This window comes from Venustampulla echinocandica (assembly GCF_003357145.1).
Source record: "Venustampulla echinocandica strain BP 5553 chromosome Unknown scaffold_11, whole genome shotgun sequence".
In the NCBI taxonomy this organism is placed as follows: Eukaryota; Fungi; Ascomycota; class Leotiomycetes; order Helotiales; family Pleuroascaceae; genus Venustampulla; species Venustampulla echinocandica.
This window is the reverse complement of record NW_022474216.1, coordinates 79,893-99,713: the sequence shown is the minus strand read 5'-3', so window position 1 is coordinate 99,713 and position 19,821 is coordinate 79,893. Positions and strand designations below refer to the sequence as shown.

General features: G+C 50.8%; 5 protein-coding genes across 5 annotated transcripts; 3 read left to right on the top strand and 2 right to left on the bottom strand.

Annotated features, from left to right (window-relative positions):
- Positions 1–2,367: 2,367 nt before the first annotated feature.
- On the top strand, positions 2,368–2,736 carry BP5553_09562 (uncharacterized protein; the record flags this gene model as incomplete). Its single annotated transcript, XM_032018185.1, has 1 exon — positions 2,368–2,736. The coding sequence occupies one exon, from the start codon at positions 2,368–2,370 to the stop codon at positions 2,734–2,736; it is 369 nt and encodes a 122-aa protein (XP_031865484.1).
- Positions 2,737–5,273: 2,537 nt separating this feature from the next.
- On the bottom strand, positions 5,274–9,408 carry BP5553_09561 (Uncharacterized protein; the record flags this gene model as incomplete). Its single annotated transcript, XM_032018184.1, has 3 exons — positions 5,274–5,511; positions 5,560–5,963; positions 6,013–9,408. 3 exons carry the CDS (start codon positions 9,406–9,408, stop codon positions 5,274–5,276), a joined length of 4,038 nt encoding a protein of 1,345 aa, XP_031865483.1.
- Positions 9,409–10,530: 1,122 nt separating this feature from the next.
- BP5553_09560 (Quinoprotein alcohol dehydrogenase-like protein) lies at positions 10,531–13,812 on the top strand (the record flags this gene model as incomplete). Its single annotated transcript, XM_032018183.1, has 3 exons — positions 10,531–10,656; positions 10,732–13,414; positions 13,472–13,812. The coding sequence occupies 3 exons, from the start codon at positions 10,531–10,533 to the stop codon at positions 13,810–13,812; spliced, it is 3,150 nt and encodes a 1,049-aa protein (XP_031865482.1).
- A 1,063-nt stretch (positions 13,813–14,875) lies between these two features.
- BP5553_09559 (Uncharacterized protein) lies at positions 14,876–16,426 on the top strand (the record flags this gene model as incomplete). Its single annotated transcript, XM_032018182.1, has 1 exon — positions 14,876–16,426. The coding sequence occupies one exon, from the start codon at positions 14,876–14,878 to the stop codon at positions 16,424–16,426; it is 1,551 nt and encodes a 516-aa protein (XP_031865481.1).
- A 1,054-nt stretch (positions 16,427–17,480) lies between these two features.
- BP5553_09558 (Uncharacterized protein) lies at positions 17,481–19,019 on the bottom strand (the record flags this gene model as incomplete). Its single annotated transcript, XM_032018181.1, has 2 exons — positions 17,481–18,607; positions 18,674–19,019. 2 exons carry the CDS (start codon positions 19,017–19,019, stop codon positions 17,481–17,483), a joined length of 1,473 nt encoding a protein of 490 aa, XP_031865480.1.
- Positions 19,020–19,821: the final 802 nt, after the last annotated feature.

The following is a 19,821-nucleotide window of genomic DNA, read 5'->3' as shown; positions in this document are numbered from 1 at the left end:
GGTGTTCTGGTTTGACTGAGATCCGCTCGACGGTGCCAATCGCTGACGTTCGTAGATACTCAACATGTCAACCACATACTCCGGACCTACCGGACGAGGTACCGGGTTTGGATCATCAACTGTGCTCCGTACTTATCAGCGTATTGCCCTTCGATTCGGCAGTGTCACAGCTCTCCATCTACTGTGCCGTCGTGTCAACCGTAACTTGTGCAAAACTTCCCCAAGACCCACCGTCATAGTTGCTCGGACGGGTGCGACGAGAACAGTCTGCCTTGGCAAGGCCGCGCCATATCGATACCGTCCTGTTATGCTACCTTCGTGAGAATGTGTACGCGTAGGCTCTGTGTCGAGTACAGCGTAAGGACCTGCATGTGGCCTTTGGAGTGAGGGTTGAAAGAGAAAAAAAAAACCGAAGAATTGGGTTAGGGATCATGGGGTGAGATCGCGGTGGGACTACGCTCAATCACTAGCTGTTGGAGAGTCCCTATTTGGTGATCGAAGCCCCTGGCGAGCGCTTGCTCCCCTCTCTTGGATCTCGCAACCTCGACTTGGACTCTTCGGGGCAACGTGATTGCTGTTGGTGGTTTGGCTATCGGCGGGAGGTTGCGGCCGCCCCTATTTTCTGACGGCAAGGTTCGAGATTGGGTCTTAACCGCGCTGGTATAGAAAGCCGCTTCGTATGGCGGACGATCCGGCCGTTAGCCCTTGGGTGGCAGCATGAGTTGATCAGCATATTATCCACGGGATTTGTAGTTGCGGGTGGCGTTGAATATGCAGCGGGGCACGAACGAGCGGAAAAACGTCTTTATTGCTGGGGCCCGTATAAAGGATGGCAAGTTACGACGGCATTTGCCATCATCATCATCCAACATCATGAGGAGAAGGGGCCTGGGTACAGTAGTAGAGAAATTACATGGGCCTACGGAGTACACGAATGGTCTACCGGTATGTTATGGGGGGGTTCGTCAGATACATTATTGTTCCACGGAACCCTCGTACACTGCACTTCGTACCTAGCAGCGATGATCTGGGGACGGATGGATGAGAGGGGCCAGAGCCGAGAGGTGAGACGGAGCCAAAATCCACTTGCCTCGTGGTAGCAGGGGGGGGTCGAAAGAGGTTCGAAAGGACCTGCTCCGCCAACTTCTTTCCATCAAATACCATCCTTCAGAGTTGGCAGGATATTGCTATGGGTCCCTCGGCCACGCACCAGACGCTCCGCCGTGGACGATTAGCACATGGACATAGACGCCCCTCGGAATTGACATGCGGCCCACGGAGGATTTCTCTGCACCAGGGCTCCTTGTTGGAACCCCAGGACTTGGGTGCCGGGAAGCATTGGCGATCAATGACAACGGAAAGCGCGTATCATAGAGCGCCGGCTGGGGAGATCTGGAACCCGGTGCTCATCTGCTCCTATCGAAGCAACTAGACGGGCCCGAAACATGATTCATCGCTTGATTTTATTCAATTTCCCAGGGTCTTCCTTATCCGCCGACATATCATCTCTCCTGAGTTACATTGAAACAACCAATATATTCAGCTATGTCCTGGTTTACACGCCACCCATTGGCAGACAGAAACTCAGGAAGCAGAAAGGTACAGGCGATCATCGTAATCCCAGTTGGAGGGGCGCCCAAAAGCTGCGTGTAGTGGTGCAAGGGATGACAACGGCACATGGGGAGGCGCCCAGGGTAAGATGTTTGGAGGTTAGAGACGAGGCTTGCCTTCGGGACATCGATGTCGATCAGCTTCGAATCAGCTTCCATTGCCCTAATCTTGCTGTTCCGCATGCCGAGCGATATGCCAAGTACCTGGTAGTGGAGCCGGTCCATAGCAATCCCTACTCTGGTTATTTCCGCTGCCTTCTTTCGCCGCAGCCAACTGGTCCATGAGCTCGGAAGCCAGAGAGTGATATACGCGCTGAAACACCCAGCTACCAGGTTTTAGTTACGGGCACAATCGCCAAACCATAGAACTGAATCGCCACAGGCCCAGAGAATCGCCAAAACGTGGCATGAGTACTTGCTATGGCCTTATTACATTTATCTTTGGAGTCGGGCGGAGGAAGGCCCTCGTCGTAAGCTGCACTCTGGACTTGCCATGCACAGATGAATAGTTGAGCCGGGCGTGCATAGCACAGGCATGTTTCGAACCTCCCACAGAAGTTTCTGATAGCCATAGAGGGCAATATGGTTCAGCATGCGGAGTGTCTTACTGCTGTACGTATCAGTTCTATGTACATGGCGGCCCTGAGCTACCATCAACAGCTTCCCTGCCATACCGACCTTTACCACCACATACTACGAAGTACTGCATCTAGAACCCGAAGCAGCCTCGTCACCGATCAAAATTCTCCGATGCATCATGCAAGCCAGCAGCCAGCCCTTGCCGTGCCTAATCGGGATCCCGGGAGGCCAACTTCAAGACCGTATCAAACAATGTGACCGCAACGTCTCTCTTGCGGATTCGGATTTGCATGTCAAATTGGTTGTCGATGGCAGGTGGCTCATCCGGTTGAACCGCCCAGCACGCCACGCAAAGGCCAGCAAAGCGTTCGAGGTTGTTCCGCCTCTGAGTCGACTATCCACGAGTCGGAGGTTCGAAACACGCACAGAAACATCTCCCGACCTGGCGAGCCTGGCCTCGTCTGCCAACTCGCTCGCTCGGCGCACCGGCTCGTGGAGCGCGATCGTCACGACACATCACTTGTCGGAAAGGGCGAATTACGCTTAAGCCGTCACGGTGTTATTGTGCGCATAGGCCTCAAGCTATTGGGTCCCTAAGACCGACGGTCGCTCCGGGAGCTACGAGGGCTTTGCTAGAATATTTGGAATTTCAACCCTCATGCTGAAGAATTTGGAATATGAAGTTCGGATTTACTATGAGATGCCACAGCAGCCATGCGCCGGAAATAAGCTGGCATCCTATCCCTCCTGGAATGGCCCCCGGCCGCTGGTGCCGGTTTGAATAAGCATAACGGATGGCGAACGGCATATTCTCATTGATATGTCGCCATTATTATATGAATGAATGCATTATTGGGGGCCGGTACGTCCTCAAGCTACGCCTGTAGCGATGGCACGCATCCTATTTGCTGCTCGAGCACGTCGCCTTTCACCATCCATACGCCCACGGTTCGGACATTGGATTTGGCGGTGAGCAATGAGTAATGAGCTTGGGATTCTTCGTGCCAAGAATGGCCGTATCAGAATCTGCCTACTGTAGACATGAGTGCCCCTATTATTCCGGGGATTGGATACTGTAGGGACCAGGCAGACGCTGGTCGGCAGGCTTCAGCACACCCACCTGGATCCAGCGCTGCGTCCCAGGCTATACTTGAGTAGTATCGTCCGTCGAAGTCCTTTTGATTTTTTCAGGTCCAAGAGCCAATGCCCGCCCGGCCTCATCTCCTAAGCACAATAACTCCACCGTTCTTCCGCCCAATCCAACCTCCGAAGCCCTAATCCTGCCTGGCTTTGTTCCGGATCCCGCCGGCCCCTCGGTCTCTGATATACGGCCACCTTGCTAACACCATGCCCACTCCTGAATTGATCCTGTCTTTCTTGGCGCATCTTAACTTCTAGGGCTATAATACGAATGCAGAAGCACACTTTGGGATGGAATTTCTCCCTTTCCGCATACTTGTTAAGATCAAGGGGGTTGGCGATACCATCCCTTCGGAGATCCCAACCGATAGCCATAACGATAAGATATGACAAGTCTCAGCCCTCCCTGGCTGGCAACTTGTGTACTACCATCGCCTTCACATCGCCGCAACACCTCACCGTTATCGCTCATTTTCCCCGCTGAGTCTCATCGCGATACGCGCAACTCGATCCCACTTTTTCCTCCTTTCTTCCTATTTTCTCATTCTTCCACATTCAACTGTTGTTATTGCGAGCGCACCCAGTATCATTTTGCCAAGCTCTTTGATATGCATAATACCATAACTTATTACTCCGATACTCAGGCAGGGAGCTACTCTCGGCCTATTCCCGTTCACAACCTTGTTCCATTCCCACCTATCCATCAGTCAATCACTGAGCCGTTTTCTCTTCAGCTTACGAGTATTCTGCGGTTCAATTCAGTTCACTCCAGTGCGGACAGCATTGGATGCCGGAGCTAATTATTCCCCTCCCAAAGGCAGAACGCCTCGAACGACTCTTGAACAACCCGGAAGCTGGTTGCTATTCGAGACCATTTGGAACTATACACTTCGCCCCCCTAACCCGACACTTCCATCCCGGGTACAGCAGCGGTCACCTGATCGATCCCAATCCTATTCCAAGGTTCCAATCCCAACCCAAAACCAGCGCAAAACCAACTTCCCCTTCCCTTCCCCATACCTTCTCCGGGCCCAGGGAACCCACACAGCTCTCATACCTCGTCTTATTATTACCCCACAGCCCGAATCTAAAGCTCCAAACGCACCAGGTAGTCGTACAGCACACCCACAGAGAAACGATGGGCATGAGACGGAACTATCATCCATGGGCCAAATCAGAAGAAGCAAAATTCTCCGACACGCAGCGGCACGGCGACAGCGGTCTTCGGAATCCGGACAAAAGGGAAAAGGCGAGTGGATGAGAGCCGCTGTGAGTCGATATGTAGGTACACGTAGGGCAGTCAGGCATTCAAGGGGTCGAAGGAGCATACTCCGTAAGGCATGGCAGAACACGCCAAGGGCGTGAACATCTCAACCATCCACCGAACCAAGGGCGGGCTTGCCATGGTGCGCAAGATGCTTGGCAATGGAGTATCCTCACCCATAAATCCAGGATCCGCCATTTTGTAGAATCCCTTAGCACCAATCAATGTAATACTTCTTATAGGTCCATCTGCATGGCACCATACTGGTAAAACTCGAGTAACTGATGACCTTGATTTATTGTTCTTTTCCCGCCCCGAGTCCTGTCTAGTGCTACCACCCTCTTTTTACTGCCTAATGCAATAGTACACGATGTATACCTAAAACCCGTTACATGAACCTACATGAACCAACACCACACCCCCCCCACTAGTTTCTGAGACTAACCCTAGTCGCAAAATCGAGCTCCTCTCCATTGCCCGGAGGACGGCCGAGGACTTTTATCAGATAAGCAAAAAAGCGGCATCAGCCCACCTTCTACATGAAATGTCGCATTGCTAGTTCACACATTGGGCTCTAACCGATGAGCGGCGTGGTACCCTTCGGCATAACATCCGAGTCCGTGAAAGCATTGAGAAAATATGATGGAGAGGCACTAAATCAAAATGCTTGTAGTAACTGTTCAGGCGTTTGTGGTATTCGTGTGTGGAGTAGTAGCTCCGGAACTGTGCACCGTTGCGTCTTGAACTGGATTTCCATCGTGTTGAGTTTCTCTTGGAGCCTCCTTATCTATAGTTGTCCAACTATGATTCGTTGAAGCGGTCGAGTCGTCTTTCTTCAGTTCGTCTAATTCGTCTTTCTTGTGAAATGTATGCGACTCGCTCAAATTCACCGCTAGGAAACTCTTTGGGAGTTTTACCCTATACATAGTTAGTACTGTTCGGATTCCATGATCGGGGAACACTGACTGATGGAACTTTGCTCTCAGCGTCTCGATGACCTTCTTCCAATCGCCATGCGCAGTTAAACTTCGTCTGGGCGCACAGCCGATGCAGTGCTTGCTGTCGAGTTGCACATCTAACGGATCGAACGTATGGCACCCTGGACTGATTGTGATGCGGATAGAATACGCATATTTTGGCACGTCTCCAGGAGGAGCATCTGGTGGTGTCTTGTTCTCAGATTCGTACAACTCAAAGCATATTTGCGAGAGGTAGTCGAGCTCAGGGATTGCGCTGCGTTTGATTTTGGTTTCAATACCACCTTCGAGGATACAGTTAAGGAGAGTATAGATGTGCGATTCCTTGGTGAAGTATATAAAGGACTTGGCGTCGTCTGATGCCTGCATCTCTTCAAGGTCCTGAACAACTTCCTGGACGGTAGTCAGTAAATGTTCTTGCGCACGTTAGAGCTTAACGTACCTTGAGCAAAGGAAGAGATGTTAGTAGGCCGATTTCGAGCTTTTCATGGTCGGTAATTCCGTACTCCTGTGGACAGATGAAATCAAATAGAACCTTTGCCAACCGGTAAAGCTCTCGCAGTTTCTCGAGGCGTGCATCGGTTTTGGCCCTGGTTTGGCTACTGCCAGTGAAAAGACGGAAGTATTGCTCTGGTGCCTCCTCGGTAGTTCTGTTTCCATTTCCAACCATCATCGACCGTTTTCTGAAAATGCGGCGGTGTGGGCCTTTGTTGCTTTCCACCTTTTCTATCGGCTGAGTCTGGCTTGATTCTGGATGGGAATCTTCCGTTTCTCTTGGCTGTTCTTTCTCTATGCCTTTCGACTCCGCTGTAAGGGCCTCCTCCTCCTCTTCGAGGATGCTTTTGCTCGGCGTAAAGACCCATTCTAGGAATTGCCGATTATGCAGGGCATCAAATTTCATGGTGTCATAGAGCTCAGAAATTTTACTTGGGTCTACTTTATCCCCGTCACAGAACTCGGTGAACAGCTTTTCCCATCTCTCCTTGAATAGTTCCGCATCTTCGCCGCAGCACCAGCGGGACTGGACGTTGCCTTGAGCGGTTGCCTGAGCCATGGACGAGCCCATGGCCGAGGAGTTGCCATTTGGTTTATCACCTGGATTTGCAATAGTGTTGAGGGATGATGAGGAACCCCCGTAGAGCTTTTTGTAGTTATGGCGCATGACCCGTCGATGGAACTTCATTAGCTGCACAACATAAGCCTGGACGATAGAAGGTTCGGGCATGTTTGTAGGCCAGGCAAACTGCGGCGGTGCCTCAATTCCTTGTCTAAGCAGGGTCTTGAGCTTCTTCTTGACTTTGTCCATCTCATCCTTGGCGGCGTTCGAATCATCTAATAAGTCCTTTCTAATAGTGATAAAATCCGAAGGGAGGTCCTTTTGATCGGTGAACGCAGAGGCCCAGATTTGTGCGCTCGTTGTAACACGTCTCTCCGAGCTGCTGAAAACATGAACTTCGTCCAGGATCTCTCTATTCATCAACATCAGGTCGTTTCGCATATTCTCCCCGAGTTCCTGGGATTGGTATCTGGCCGAGTGCGTTGGTTCCCCCCCCCATTTCACGATGAGCTGCAGCTTATCTAGAACGAGACTGTTTTCCGCGGCTGTTATTCGAGATAGAGTGATGCCAGAAAGAGAGTCGCTTCTCGTTGGAGGTTTTCTGGGATTTCTTTCACCGGCTCCTTCACCTGCAGTTGAAATTTCCTCTTCATACGTAGCTTCCTTCTCCTGTACTTTTGTAGACGACTGTGGAGTTGCGGCTACAGCCCGAATCTTGGGATCCATGGCTTCAGATATGCTAGCCAACGATTCCTCCGGCTTCCTTTCTCGGAACATGGGCTTTATCTGAACCTTGGTGCCTGCCCACCCCCCTTTTTTAACAAGAGCGTTTCGCAATGTCCTCAACTTTTCACTGTCTTCAATTCCTTCTCGCCTTGCAATATCAACAGCCATGATTACGCTGTCAAGCGCAGCCTCTCCGGTTAACAATACTTCCTCTTGGTGGCCTTTAAGCAAATCGACAAACGGTTTCGTATGGAAAGTAAACTTGTACTTCTGCTTTGGCGTTCGATCAGCATGGCGAATCACCGACACCATACCTTTCAATTTCCAGGTATGTTTCGGCGCCGGTGGTGGCATTGACTCTTTCCTGTGTGACGAGCTACTAGCTGGTGTAGATACTATGGCCGACGGTGATGCGGATGGCAAGCTCGACGTTGGTACTGCCATGAGGGGCGGAGGTAGAAAAGCAACAGCAGGTACGCTTGAAAGTTGCAAACCTTTGTCGGCCCCAGGCGGCGATGTTCTTGGTGTCGGGGCGCTCGAAACATCCGGAGATGCAACCACTGGAGCCTTCTTATGATTGGCATGCAATTTGGGCATGCTAGGGGACCTGGAAATAAGTGTCTGGAATGTTGACCGATGGTTTTCTTTAGCTGTATCTTTCCTGACGACGGGGCTGGCGGTGCCATCTGATTGGGCTGGTGTGGCGGTGCTATTATCCGTTGGTAGTCCTAGCTGTGTCTGCTTTTCTCGGATAAACATTTCTCTTAAAATGCGGGCACATTGATCATAGTATTCATCGTTGTCCTTGACAAAACTCCAACCATTGACGTCAATGACATAACTTTTCCCCTCGGCTCGCAACAGATCAAATCCACAGACGCGCTGGCCAAAACTCATAGCGATCCGGCTTGCCATTGACTGTTCGTCCTTGGAAAGACTGGTGATATAACGAACTTCCTTCCCGTGAGTGTTGCGTCGAACCAAGCCATCCACGACAGGTGATTTGCGGGTTTCTGCGTGGCAGAAATTCGGCCCTACGGTGTATGCTTTCACGTCCTCCGCATTGTCCACATTCATGAACTTCTCGTAGATGTAGCTGCTATTAGGGTCCAGAATAGCGCGAGGAACATTCATACCCTCGACTCTCTCGGAACTTTTGTTACCTATCTTACGGAATAGTTTTCGAGCTCCACCACCCTGGCTCTTAGGATAGTATATGCATATATTATGATCTTCTCCGCTAATAGGCTTTTCGACGAATGGTTTGGGCAAAAGCGCGCCATCGACGGACAAGGTATCACCGTTGTTTAAAAGCTCCACCACTTGAGGAGGACTCATCTGGCCGCCAGTCCCGTCTTCGGGCCCGTCCAGGACCACGCCCGTCGTTTCCTTCAGATGGGCCGCCATTTCTGGTGTTAGAAGACTTGGTCCACCATCTCGATTGACCTCCAGCCTCTTCGGTGTAGGGACCTTGATCTTGTCGAGGATCATCAAACATATCCTCCTATCCCATAGGATCTTTTGCATGGGTACATCGTTAACGCAGAAAGGCCTTCGTGCCTTCACGTAGGCAATAGCCTTGTCCAAAGGGAACCCATCGGAATAAAACGATATAAGATAGTCACAGATGGGCCAGTTCTCAATGTCTTCGTCTAGGATGACCTTGTCCCCGAAAACGATGACATCGAATTCCTTGTTGGCGATGAGTCGATTGAGGATATTCCGGCTCGGCTTGCTCCGAGCCTTTACATCAAGCGCGCAGACACCTATAACGCCCCATGGCGCGGACTTCGACTCCTCGTCCTTTCTAGAGTGATAGCCTCTATCACTACTTGGGCTGTGGCTGCTGGCGCCGGTGCTACCACTGAATCTCCTCTTTGCACGGCTTCGAGATCTGGTCGGTGGCTGTGCCCGAGGAGCGCCTTCGCCCCTCTGTGCAGCGTTTCGTTTTGCGATGTCCGAAGCCTGCGCCGGGGTCTCGCGTGGGGTGAGCGAATGGCCATTGGAGCCGTTAGGCTTGCTGGGCAAGGACGAGCTCACTGAGTCGTCGCCCATGGTAAACAGGCCGGTTGAGAGCTGAGATGAGCGCACGGAGGAGTGATAGCAGCGACGAGTGGGCAAAGCGAAGACGAGTCGAAGTGACAAGTGAAAGTGCAGGACTCGACTTGAGCTGAGCTGCGATGTGACGAGCACGGGTCGGTGCCAGCGTGCAATTGACAAAAGAAGAATACTACCAGCTGTTGGTATATCCGGCTTCTAAGCGGTGAAGTTGTGTGAGCTCGCTATGATGACGTCGAAGACTTGAGGTCGATTCCGATTCCAATTCCATTTGCGACGACGAACTGCTTAACCCGGGGGGTGGGCGCTTATAGATAAAGATACTAAGAAATAGGAGCCCGGGTAATTGGTACGGATAGTGGTTGTCTCCAAGGGGAGCTATTCGTGGTAAACAAAGGCCGATAGGGGGGGATAGAGATAGAAGGGATAGAGGGATGACGAGGGATGGAGAGAGTGAACTTCCGGGGGCGGGTTTCTTTTATTAGGTATGATACTAAAAGTGCACGCTCCATAACTACCTCCTAGGTAACTTCTTTCGCCACTATACTATACCGCTCTGTACAATCGAAGCAGAAAGAAGGGCATAGCTAGGGCATAACTAGGGAACCTGGAATGGTTAGGGCATAGCTAGCGCCACGCTCTTGCTCTCCTGCCCATACGATGTCGCCAGCCCAGCCCAAGGCCAAGAGAGCGTCGTAGCTGTTTGCTTTGCCTGAGTTAGAACTTAGCAGGCATCTGATGGACACAGGCTTGGAGCCGAGACAAAAGTACATGTTCGTACAGAGTAGTACGCTCTTGGGCAATAAAGTAAATCCCTTATTATATATTATTAGTGGTAGTTGAGTTGGCTGTGTTGAAACATACGTGATATGGTGCGGAGGAAGGTACATCGGTACATAGGGTACCTGGGTAGGCGGATGAGATAGCCGAACACGTGATTAATCATGTGACTGCCTGATCCTTGACAGGCAAGATAAGATATGATACTGGTATACTGTACAAAATAAAAAAGATCAACGGAAGCAATTTGTGAACTCTTCGGAGTATTTAGCTCACAATCACAACCTCCCACCAACTCCACCCGTCGGCACCCCCCTCGGGCTATTTGAGACTGGGAATATGCCTTCTACTGTGGTCGCCAATGTGCCCGATGGTCCAGTTGCGAAAAGGCAGAAGCTCAATCGCCTGGAGGGAGATGCACGCCGCACGACTCCCCGAGAATCAAGAATATTTACACCCTTTCGAGTATGCAAACACCAATAAACTCTCTCTTGCAGTCTGAAATTTCCACTCAGCGCTTTGCTAACGTTGATATGCCAGACAATTGGTCTAGTATCCTCGACTACCGTTCCGTTTACATCTATCCCTCTAGGGAAGACTACCTTCCAGATTACTACCTCAGTCGGCCGTTGTCTTCAAACATACGACCTCAAGCGCGGTCTCAATCTCGTATTTCTTACTCGTCCACAGACGCCCGGCGATATCACGGCGACAAAAGCTTGGAAAGACCGAGTCTTCGCAGCATGGGGAGACCCAAGCAACGATTCCTCACAAGGTCTTTGGGTCTTCCAACGGGGGAAAGAGGTCGCCAGGTTGGACATGCCACTAGACCTGGCCCAGCCCATTAAGCAGATACTCATTTTTGGTTCATGGATAGTGGGATGCTGCACGACTAGGATAGAGGTCTGGAAATCGACTACCTATGAGCACTATACGACTTTGTACCCAACCGCGGTGCAGAAGGGCGGGAATGAGATTTCCGGGGGTATTTGCAATATGCCGACATATCTAAACAAGGTCTTTGCTGGCAGGAAGGATGGCAGTGTCGAGATCTGGAATGTGAGCTCCGGAAAGCTGATCTATACCATATTGCCCCCTGCCGCGAACTGTGGTGCTGTTACTGCCCTGCAACCAACCCCAGCATTGTCACTATTGGCGATTGCGTATTCCGAGGGCGCCCTCACGGTACATGATATACGAGTCGACAAGGCGATTATTCAACTCTCTGGAGGAGATTCGAATTCTATGATTACATCGATATCGTTTCGAACCGATGATCTTGGAGCTGGCGAGGATGGGAGAAAACCAGGAGTAATGGCCACTGCCGGACCAGACAATGGGGATGTGACATTCTGGGATCTTAACGGCGGTGGGAGAGTGATGGGCGTACTTAGAGGCGCCCATAATCCCCCTTCAGAGGGCGAAGCCGTGGTAGGGGGCGGGGTGAGCAAGATTGAATTCCTGCCTGGTCAGCCGGTCATCGTTACTAGTGGGCTGGATAATTCCTTGAAATCTTGGGTATTTGATGAGACGCCATACTCTCCCATCCCGCGAATCTTGCATTCTAGAAGCGGGCATGCCGCACCGGTGACGAAATTATTGTTCCTTCCCTCCGACTCTGATGGTGCGGATGCCGGAGGAAAATGGCTGCTTAGCGCGGGGGAAGATCGAAGTTTGTGGGGATGGAGTCTTCGAAGAGATGGTCAAAGTACAGAGCTCAGCCAGGGAAACATTCGCCGAAAGGCAAAAAAGCTGGGGATATTGGGCAATGTTTCGCGTCCAAATGAACTTAGCACAAGTTTGGAGGATTTGAAGGCCGCAAAGATAACTTGCCTTGCTATATCGCTGAATCGCGATGGCGGGATGGGAGCAAGTGCAGGAACTGGGGCTGTGTGGCAAAAAAGCACAAATGCATCCAAGAAACCAACAGATGCCACGCTGAGCGGGATGACTGGATGGGAAAGCATTGTCACAGGTCACCAAGACGATAGATATGCCCGAACTTGGTTCTGGGGAAGGAAGAAAGCTGGAAGATGGGCTTTTGAGACGGGGGATGGAGCGAATGTCAGAAGTGTGGCAGTAAGCCCGGATGGAACGTTTGCTGTTGTCGGATCAGATGCTGGCGGGATTGATTCGTTCAATCTTCAGTCCGGAATGCACCGTCAAAGGTACCCTCCTAGATTAACCCCAGCCCAAGCCAGAAAACTCAAACTCCAGAAACTTCAAGTACAGGATGGTTCACTTGAAGTGGGATCAAAGCTAGGAAAGAAATTTACCGCTGGACTAGGAAAGCACACCAAAGCGGTCACTGGCCTTGTGGTGGACTCGTTAACCAAGCATCTCATTAGTTGTTCACTGGATGGAAGTATCAAATTTTGGGATTTTGGAACGGGGAATCTTGTCGATGAGATTGATTGGCATCCAATGGCATCGATTACCGGAATGCGATATCATGCTTCGAATGATCTTATAGCAGTCGCAAGTGATGATTTATCTATCAGAGTGGTTGATATCGAGACTAAGAAGACAATTCGAGAGCTGTGGGGTAGCACTGGTGTCATCAACGACTTTTGTTTCTCAAATGATGGGAGATGGGTCATTGCCGCTTCAAGCGACTGCATTGTGCGAGTTTGGGATCTTCCTACGGGCCACTTGATTGATGCTATCCGGATGAAGTCCCAATGTACGGCGTTAGCTTTCTCAGGCACAGGCGAATTCCTTGCCACAACCTGCGAAGGGGAGATAGGGGTGAACATCTGGAACAACAAGACATTGTTCACGCATGTCCCTACAAGGCATATCTCTGAAAATGAGGTCGCAGAAATGGCAGGCCCAACAGTCTCTGGTGAAGGCGGCCATGGGGTAATCGATGGCGCCTTTGAGGATCAAGTCGAGGAGAGCCAAGATGCTGGACCCGCTCCCGTCATCGATCAGCTAAGTACCGATATGATGACCCTAAGCTTGATCCCTAAAAGTAGGTGGCAAACGCTTTTGCACCTAGATCTCATTAGACAGCGTAACAAACCGAAAGATGCGCCCCAGGTGCCGGAGAAAGCGCCTTTCTTCCTGCCATCACTTGAAAAGCCAATGCCAACGGCTGCCGTGGAGGAAAAACAGGCCGAAGATAGCATAGCTGAGCGCTCTCGCATTATGAAGATGGACCGTCTTGCATCAGAAGGTGCATTCACAGTCGCTCTTCGATCCGGCGGCGAAGGCGGAGATTGTAAGCATTCCCCTCCTTCCCAACAATGATAGGATTTTCCAGTATTAACTTAGCTAGATACCGCCTTCATCAACCACCTCAAAACTCTCTCTCCGTCGGCGGCAGACCTTGAAATTCGGTCGCTTAATCCGGGAGGCACCGAATCAGAGTCCGATGAGCTTGTTAATTTTGTAGAAGCTCTCACGAGCAGACTGAGGCAGAAGCGGGATTATGAATTGGTGCAGGCGTGGATGACTGTATTCCTGAGGCTGCACTTGGATGCTCTGAGCCACGATGATAAGCTGGTGCAGGCGCTTGGAGAATGGAGACAATGCCAGCAGGAGGAGGGTACTAGGCTAGGAGACTTGGTCGGGTTCTGTGGTGGTGTTGTGGGCTTTTTGCGGAGCCCAAGGACATGAGAAGGCTCGTGTAGCAATGAGAGTTGCAAAAACCGACCATTAGCATTCCAATATATAAATCGATACCATGATTTCTTGCTAGATTCTACAGAATAGAACCAAATGGACCCTTGTTGACGATAACATACGATTTGGTTATTCCCTTGATCTACGAAGTATGCGCCCAGCTTGCCTTCGACGATAAGCGGGAGTAGCAGCAGCTCGTATTCCGTACTAGCAAACAAATCACTATAGACCAAATGATGGACTACAATTATACTGAAAATATACTATGGGAATGCTAGACGCAAAGCTTGTCACGCTTTGTACCTAGGTAGATATTTGTCAAGAGTCGTTAGCTTATAGAATACCGTGTCATCATAGCGTACCGTTACTTTGTAAGCATAACCTTATCGGACTTGTTGGTTTCCTTCAACACAAAAACACCGAGTTGCACATATTTGCATCACTCCCGTCGTCGCGTAGTACTTGGTATTTGATATTCGGCGTTTGGGTACTACTCTTACTATTTGCTCGTTGCTCGTGTCCTTTACTTCGTACGCTTTGGTAAACAAGAGTCTGCTTCGCTCTCCGCTCCCCTCCTCGTCACCAAGACGAAGGAAGCGCAAGTCAGAAGGGTACCGTTCTGTACTATATACGAAATAGCGGTCACTTTATTTTTCGAATTATTATCTTTCTCTCGCAGTTATAGTTGCAGTTACAGTTTCTGCCGAGTTGCTGCGCATACCCGTCCCTCTTTCCCTCGTCCCGCCTCTGTTGGTGCTGTTACAGTTACTCCAGCGTTTCTGGGAACTCCAAGTGTCATGCACATCTTCACATCCACACTTACACCACAATCACTCTCACTTTCACATTCACCCACTTCACTTTTCATCTTCATGGCTCCTTTCCGGTACCATTAGGGCATGCTACTGTTCGGCATTGCCATCTAGAACCCACGTCGAGTACTTCCGGCTCCACTCCCTTCCGGGCATTTCCCTTCGATTGTCGTCCCTCTTGTGTCCCCATCCGTTAATCTACCTGCTGTGCAGACCTGTTCGTCCTTCATTTCTTGATCTTGAGGATGTCTATACCCTTTACTGTTGCGGCAACCTCCCCAAGCATGAGACCTCGCACTCCGCTGTACCGATGGCTCGCTCTCTTTTTCATTGTCGTCTTTATCTACTACTACCTTCCGACGTCCACCGTCGTGTCAATTCCTAGATTCTCGACATCAAAGGCCTCCGTATACTCATCGCCCAACAGTAGTGAATTGAGCCAGGTCTCGTGGGTGAAGAGAGTCTTGAAGGACTACTCCATCGGCCCCGAGATCACGTATGCCACGCGCACACTCCAATACATACCCGATGCAAAAGACCGACCACTCTTGACCTCAGTCGACCACGATCTTTTTGAATACGGATTTCAAGACCTCAGTCTCGATACCATATCCTCTCTCCCCGAGGGGCCGTCTCTTGGCGTCCATGTCAAGAAGCTTATGCGGCCTAGCGATGCCGACGGATCATCTCTGATGATCGGCGTTTCAACCACGTTTAAACGATTCAATGATAAGGTCAATGGGCCCATAAAGGAGTGGGCGAGATGGCTTACGGATGGAAAGGGGGGTTCGAATGGTGCTCATCTGGTCCTGGCCTTGTTCCAGGTCACTAGCGGCGAGATCAATACCGCACGGCAGCATCTGGCAGCTGCTGGCATCAACGCAACAGTTATCGCGTCAAAACGCGATCTTGATATGCCAGGGCGATATGTCGATCTTGTTCGAATGCTCTATACGCACCCCATGCGTAGTCAGCGCAAGTACTTCGCTCTCATCGATGACGATACCTTCTTTCCGTATATGTCCCAACTAGCGCTGACCCTCTCTGAGTACGACCATAACAAACCATATTATATCGGTACCTTCACTGAGCGAGTTGATTGGATGCTCGCAAACCATGTGCCTATGGCCTACGGTGGTGGGGGAGTCTTCCTTACGACGCCTGTGGCCCAAAAAATCGCTGAACTTCCCTGCCTTGAAAAGACACCGGAAGGGACATACATCCTCAATGCTACAGAAGGAGACCGGCTGCTTTACAACTGTTTGCACAGCTATACCGAAATCACACTAACCCACCTTCCCTCACTACATCAAGTAGACCAATTTGGCGACCCCTCTGGCTTCTACGAGAGTGGGCAACAGCCACTCAGTCTGCATCATTACAAGTCCTGGCATCATGCTGAGCCCGCCAAGATCCACCTTGTCGCCGATGCCTGTGGAGAAGATTGCGTTCTGCAGCGGTTTCAATTCAAAGACAATTTCGTCGTCGCCAATGGCTTCAGCATTGCCGAATACCCGAAGGGGATAGATTTTGATCTGGAGAAAGTTGAGGGTACGTTCGAAGTTCCTCAAGGCGACACCCAAGATGTGCTCCTCAGCTATTCTTTTGGAGACATGAGGAAGAATCTTGCTAAGTCGGGAAGGAAGCGTAGTTGGACGCTACTTGACTCGAGGACTGAGAGTGAGGGCAAGGTGCAGCAGATATATGCAAAGAAGAAGGATGATAGCAGGTGGGTTGGAGTAGGGGAGCAACTTCCAGAGAGGGATAGCGTGGCCGTCTTGACGTGGGTTCCATGACAGAGGGCGTTAGGATGAACGTTAAGCAGCAAAATTCTATATGCTTTGCTGAAAAAGACTTTGATCTGGATATATCATGGACAAATATGGTGGGAGTGGGGATTGACTTTTTGGTGCTTAGGCGTTTTCGTTGATACCACATTATGGCATTTCCCTCTTGCCTAGGGGCAACAACTGGTGGCATCTTACTCTGTGGGGATTGCTTCTTCAAGCGGATGTACATGGCCTGTTTGAGATAGGGATACAGGTAGAGCGGGAACTGAAACACGATTTTGCACATGCATAAGCAAGCAAGATATTTTAAAACCCTCGCCTGGATAGTGTAAATTCTTTTCTTTCCTACCTAGACTGGTGAACTTCGGTTATGAGCCATGCCTTCTAGGCATGGCCGTATCCAGTTCCTTGATTAGTGATGTGGTTTGGAATACGGGAAGGGAGGGAGGTTGGTGGATACCCCTAAGTAGGGCCTAGTACGAACCTGAGCTGTTCTATGTTTATAGGCTGTTATATACACCGAGACCCTACATAATATGGAGCCCATGAACGGAGAAGCAGAGACTGTGGTTAAATAGCCTTCATAACTAGGGTTAAATCGTATTTACTTTCGCTTCTAACTTCCTTCTTGGGGGCTCTGGGGGGAACACCACCTGCTGCAGAAACAGCTTCTACGATATGGAGTAACTTGAGCACAACCAAGTCGGCGGCTCAAATAAATTAGCAAGGAAGTTCGATGAGCGGCTAGCTTAGTGAGCGAGAAATGTGACTCTGTGGCATAGGGATCCGTGACGGTAATAAAACATAGTTCTTGATAGTACAGAATCTAGGAACTTGAACGAGAGTTTAGAGGACCGTTTCCTATGTTCTAATACATAAGGCCCCTCGACAAGAAATAAATAGGGTCATATCAGGAAAACCTCGGCGGGGTCCGCCGGTATATGTCGATTCTAGTTAGGACGAGGCTCGTTGATGTTAGAGGCCTTGATAGATAGAGCTCATAGGCTTGCTTTTAACGCATACAAAAATGGGTATTAGATTAGTTGTATATAAACCATCATTAATAATCCTCCCAATGCCTCCTAATTATCGGCCTTGCTGGATCCCACGGCCCATGAATCTCGTTCTTATACTTCTGCAACCCAATTAACCACCAGCTACACCCCCCCATGGCCAACCCCGTGCCTACGACCCCAATAAACACGCCCATCAACCCAGACTTCCAAGGAAAATCCAAGATGCCCTCCCCATCTCCACCACGTCCTAAAATCAAGCCCACGCCGCCTCCAGTCCCCACCACCAGCAGGCTGGTGAGCGCGACTTGACCTCTCCAGCTACGCTGCTTCGCATAGCGTCTAAATACGGGGAATAGCCCGAAAACTTCAATGCTAAATAATGTCAGGCTAAACACCTGCCCGGTACTAGGCAGCCTGCTTGCGAGCACGGTGCTTGCCATAAGTGCCGCATTGGTGCTCAGAGACGCGGGAATATTTTTATTCGCGGTTTTGCCTGACGATGACGGGGCGGGAGTGCCGTAATCGAAGAAGAATATGTTGATAGTGAAGAGAAGGAAGGACATTGCCCAGATGGAGTCCGACGATGTGGAGCGCGTTAGGGATTTGAGAATTGGGGAGAGTCCGAGGAGAGTGAAGTAGATTAGGAGCGCGGATTTGGCGGTCGAGAGACGGAGGGATGTTCGGTGGCTCAGGGGTTGGGAGGTACTTGGGGAGGGCAAATTGGGCGCAAGTCGCGGACTACTGGGAGCCGGTTGAGATGCAGTCGAATGTATTGACGAGGCAGATGCGGAATGAGAGTGCCGGATGGGAGTTGGACTGTGAATTGGAAGGTTTGGGCTCGAGACCGCAGCAGCACTCGTCGAAGTATAAGGCGGCGAGGCAAGACCTGGAGGGGGATGGTGTCGAGGAGGAGAATCTTCTTGTCCTAGCCACCAGTCCCATAGTAGCCACCCTAGAAACGTTGCAAAGCTGCCCCATCCCACCACCGCAACTGGGGAGACGCGGTCCTGGAAGATGCCGACGAAGCAGACGATGAAGATTATTACGGAACAAACGTGCTGTACTATGACGGTGGAGTCTGCCACGAGCGGCCAGAAGTCATACGGCTGGAGACGCGGATTCCGCTGGAGATGTTCGAGAAAGGTCTCTTGATCGGTGTAATTGTCAGGATCTATGGCATACTGGCATCAGTCAAGCCCATAGCCTAGCCACGCGCCCTGCTAAAAACGATGCTTACAGGATTGCTTCACCCATAATAATCTCTTCCAACTGCCCTTCCTCCGCCTGCTCCCGCTCCCCGTCCGGCTTTTATGCCTTCCTCTCTTAGGCACCGCGATGTCCCCATTCATTCCACTTGTCATGCACAAAGCCTTCTCATTTTGCAGGCGATTGACAGCGGAAGGCGGCTTTCGCGGGGGTGACTGTTGATAGATAGCATCTTCAGGCGCCAGAAGGGTACGATCAGTCGCGACGGACCGCGGGTGCGCCGTGAGCGTGGAGAGGGTGGTGCTTCCCGTTAAAGGTGCTAATGTCGCGGTCGTTGTGGCCGAGCTGGAGGTTAGAGGCGCCTGGGTGGGCACCATAATGCGGGTGTCGTCGTCATAGAGGTCTTGGAGGTACAGTAATGGAACAGGAGAAAGCTGCCAAATTGTTGGATTGTTGGATAGTTGGATTATTGAATTGTTTAGTTGTTCAGTTGTTCTGTTGTTCAGCCTCGGGCTCGCAAATAATGTTTCAGCAATTGACGGCTGACTCGGCTGCCGTAATGTGGTGTCGAGGCTGGGGGGGGGGGCAACCACGTGATGCTCATCACGTTACCCTAGAGGGCCACGTGCAAGCGATGGGATAGAGAGGTACGAGTACTCTAGGCACCTACCTGAGGTATTATATTATTGTGGGATTTTATTAGATACTGGTGGATATTCAAGAAATGTCGGTGGGCTATTCGGCGTCCTTGGTGCTTCGTACTGGCTGTGTACACAGTACAGAGTACCTAGGCACTATGTGAATGACTCGGTCAGATAGCTGTCGTACGAAGCACATCGTAAGGCACCCCGGTACGAGTACCGTGCTTCGTGGTGTGCCATGTAAGGTAGTGTAATAGTAAGATTGACCTCGTGTCCGGGGAGCAACGCCAGCACCGAGACAGAGAACAGAGAACAGAGAGCAGAGAATAGAGAGAGAGCGGAGAGCGCGTACTCCGCACGTTGCACGTTTGCACGTTTGCACACGCTGCTCGTACGCCTAAGGCCAACCAGAGCCATCGCGAGTCTAGATCTGTGGGTGGCCTCTGGGCTTTGGAGTCTGGAGTCTGGAGCACGGAGAATACCCGTACGAGCAAGCCCTTTCCTCCGCACCGCACGCCGCTAATCATCCCACGGCTCG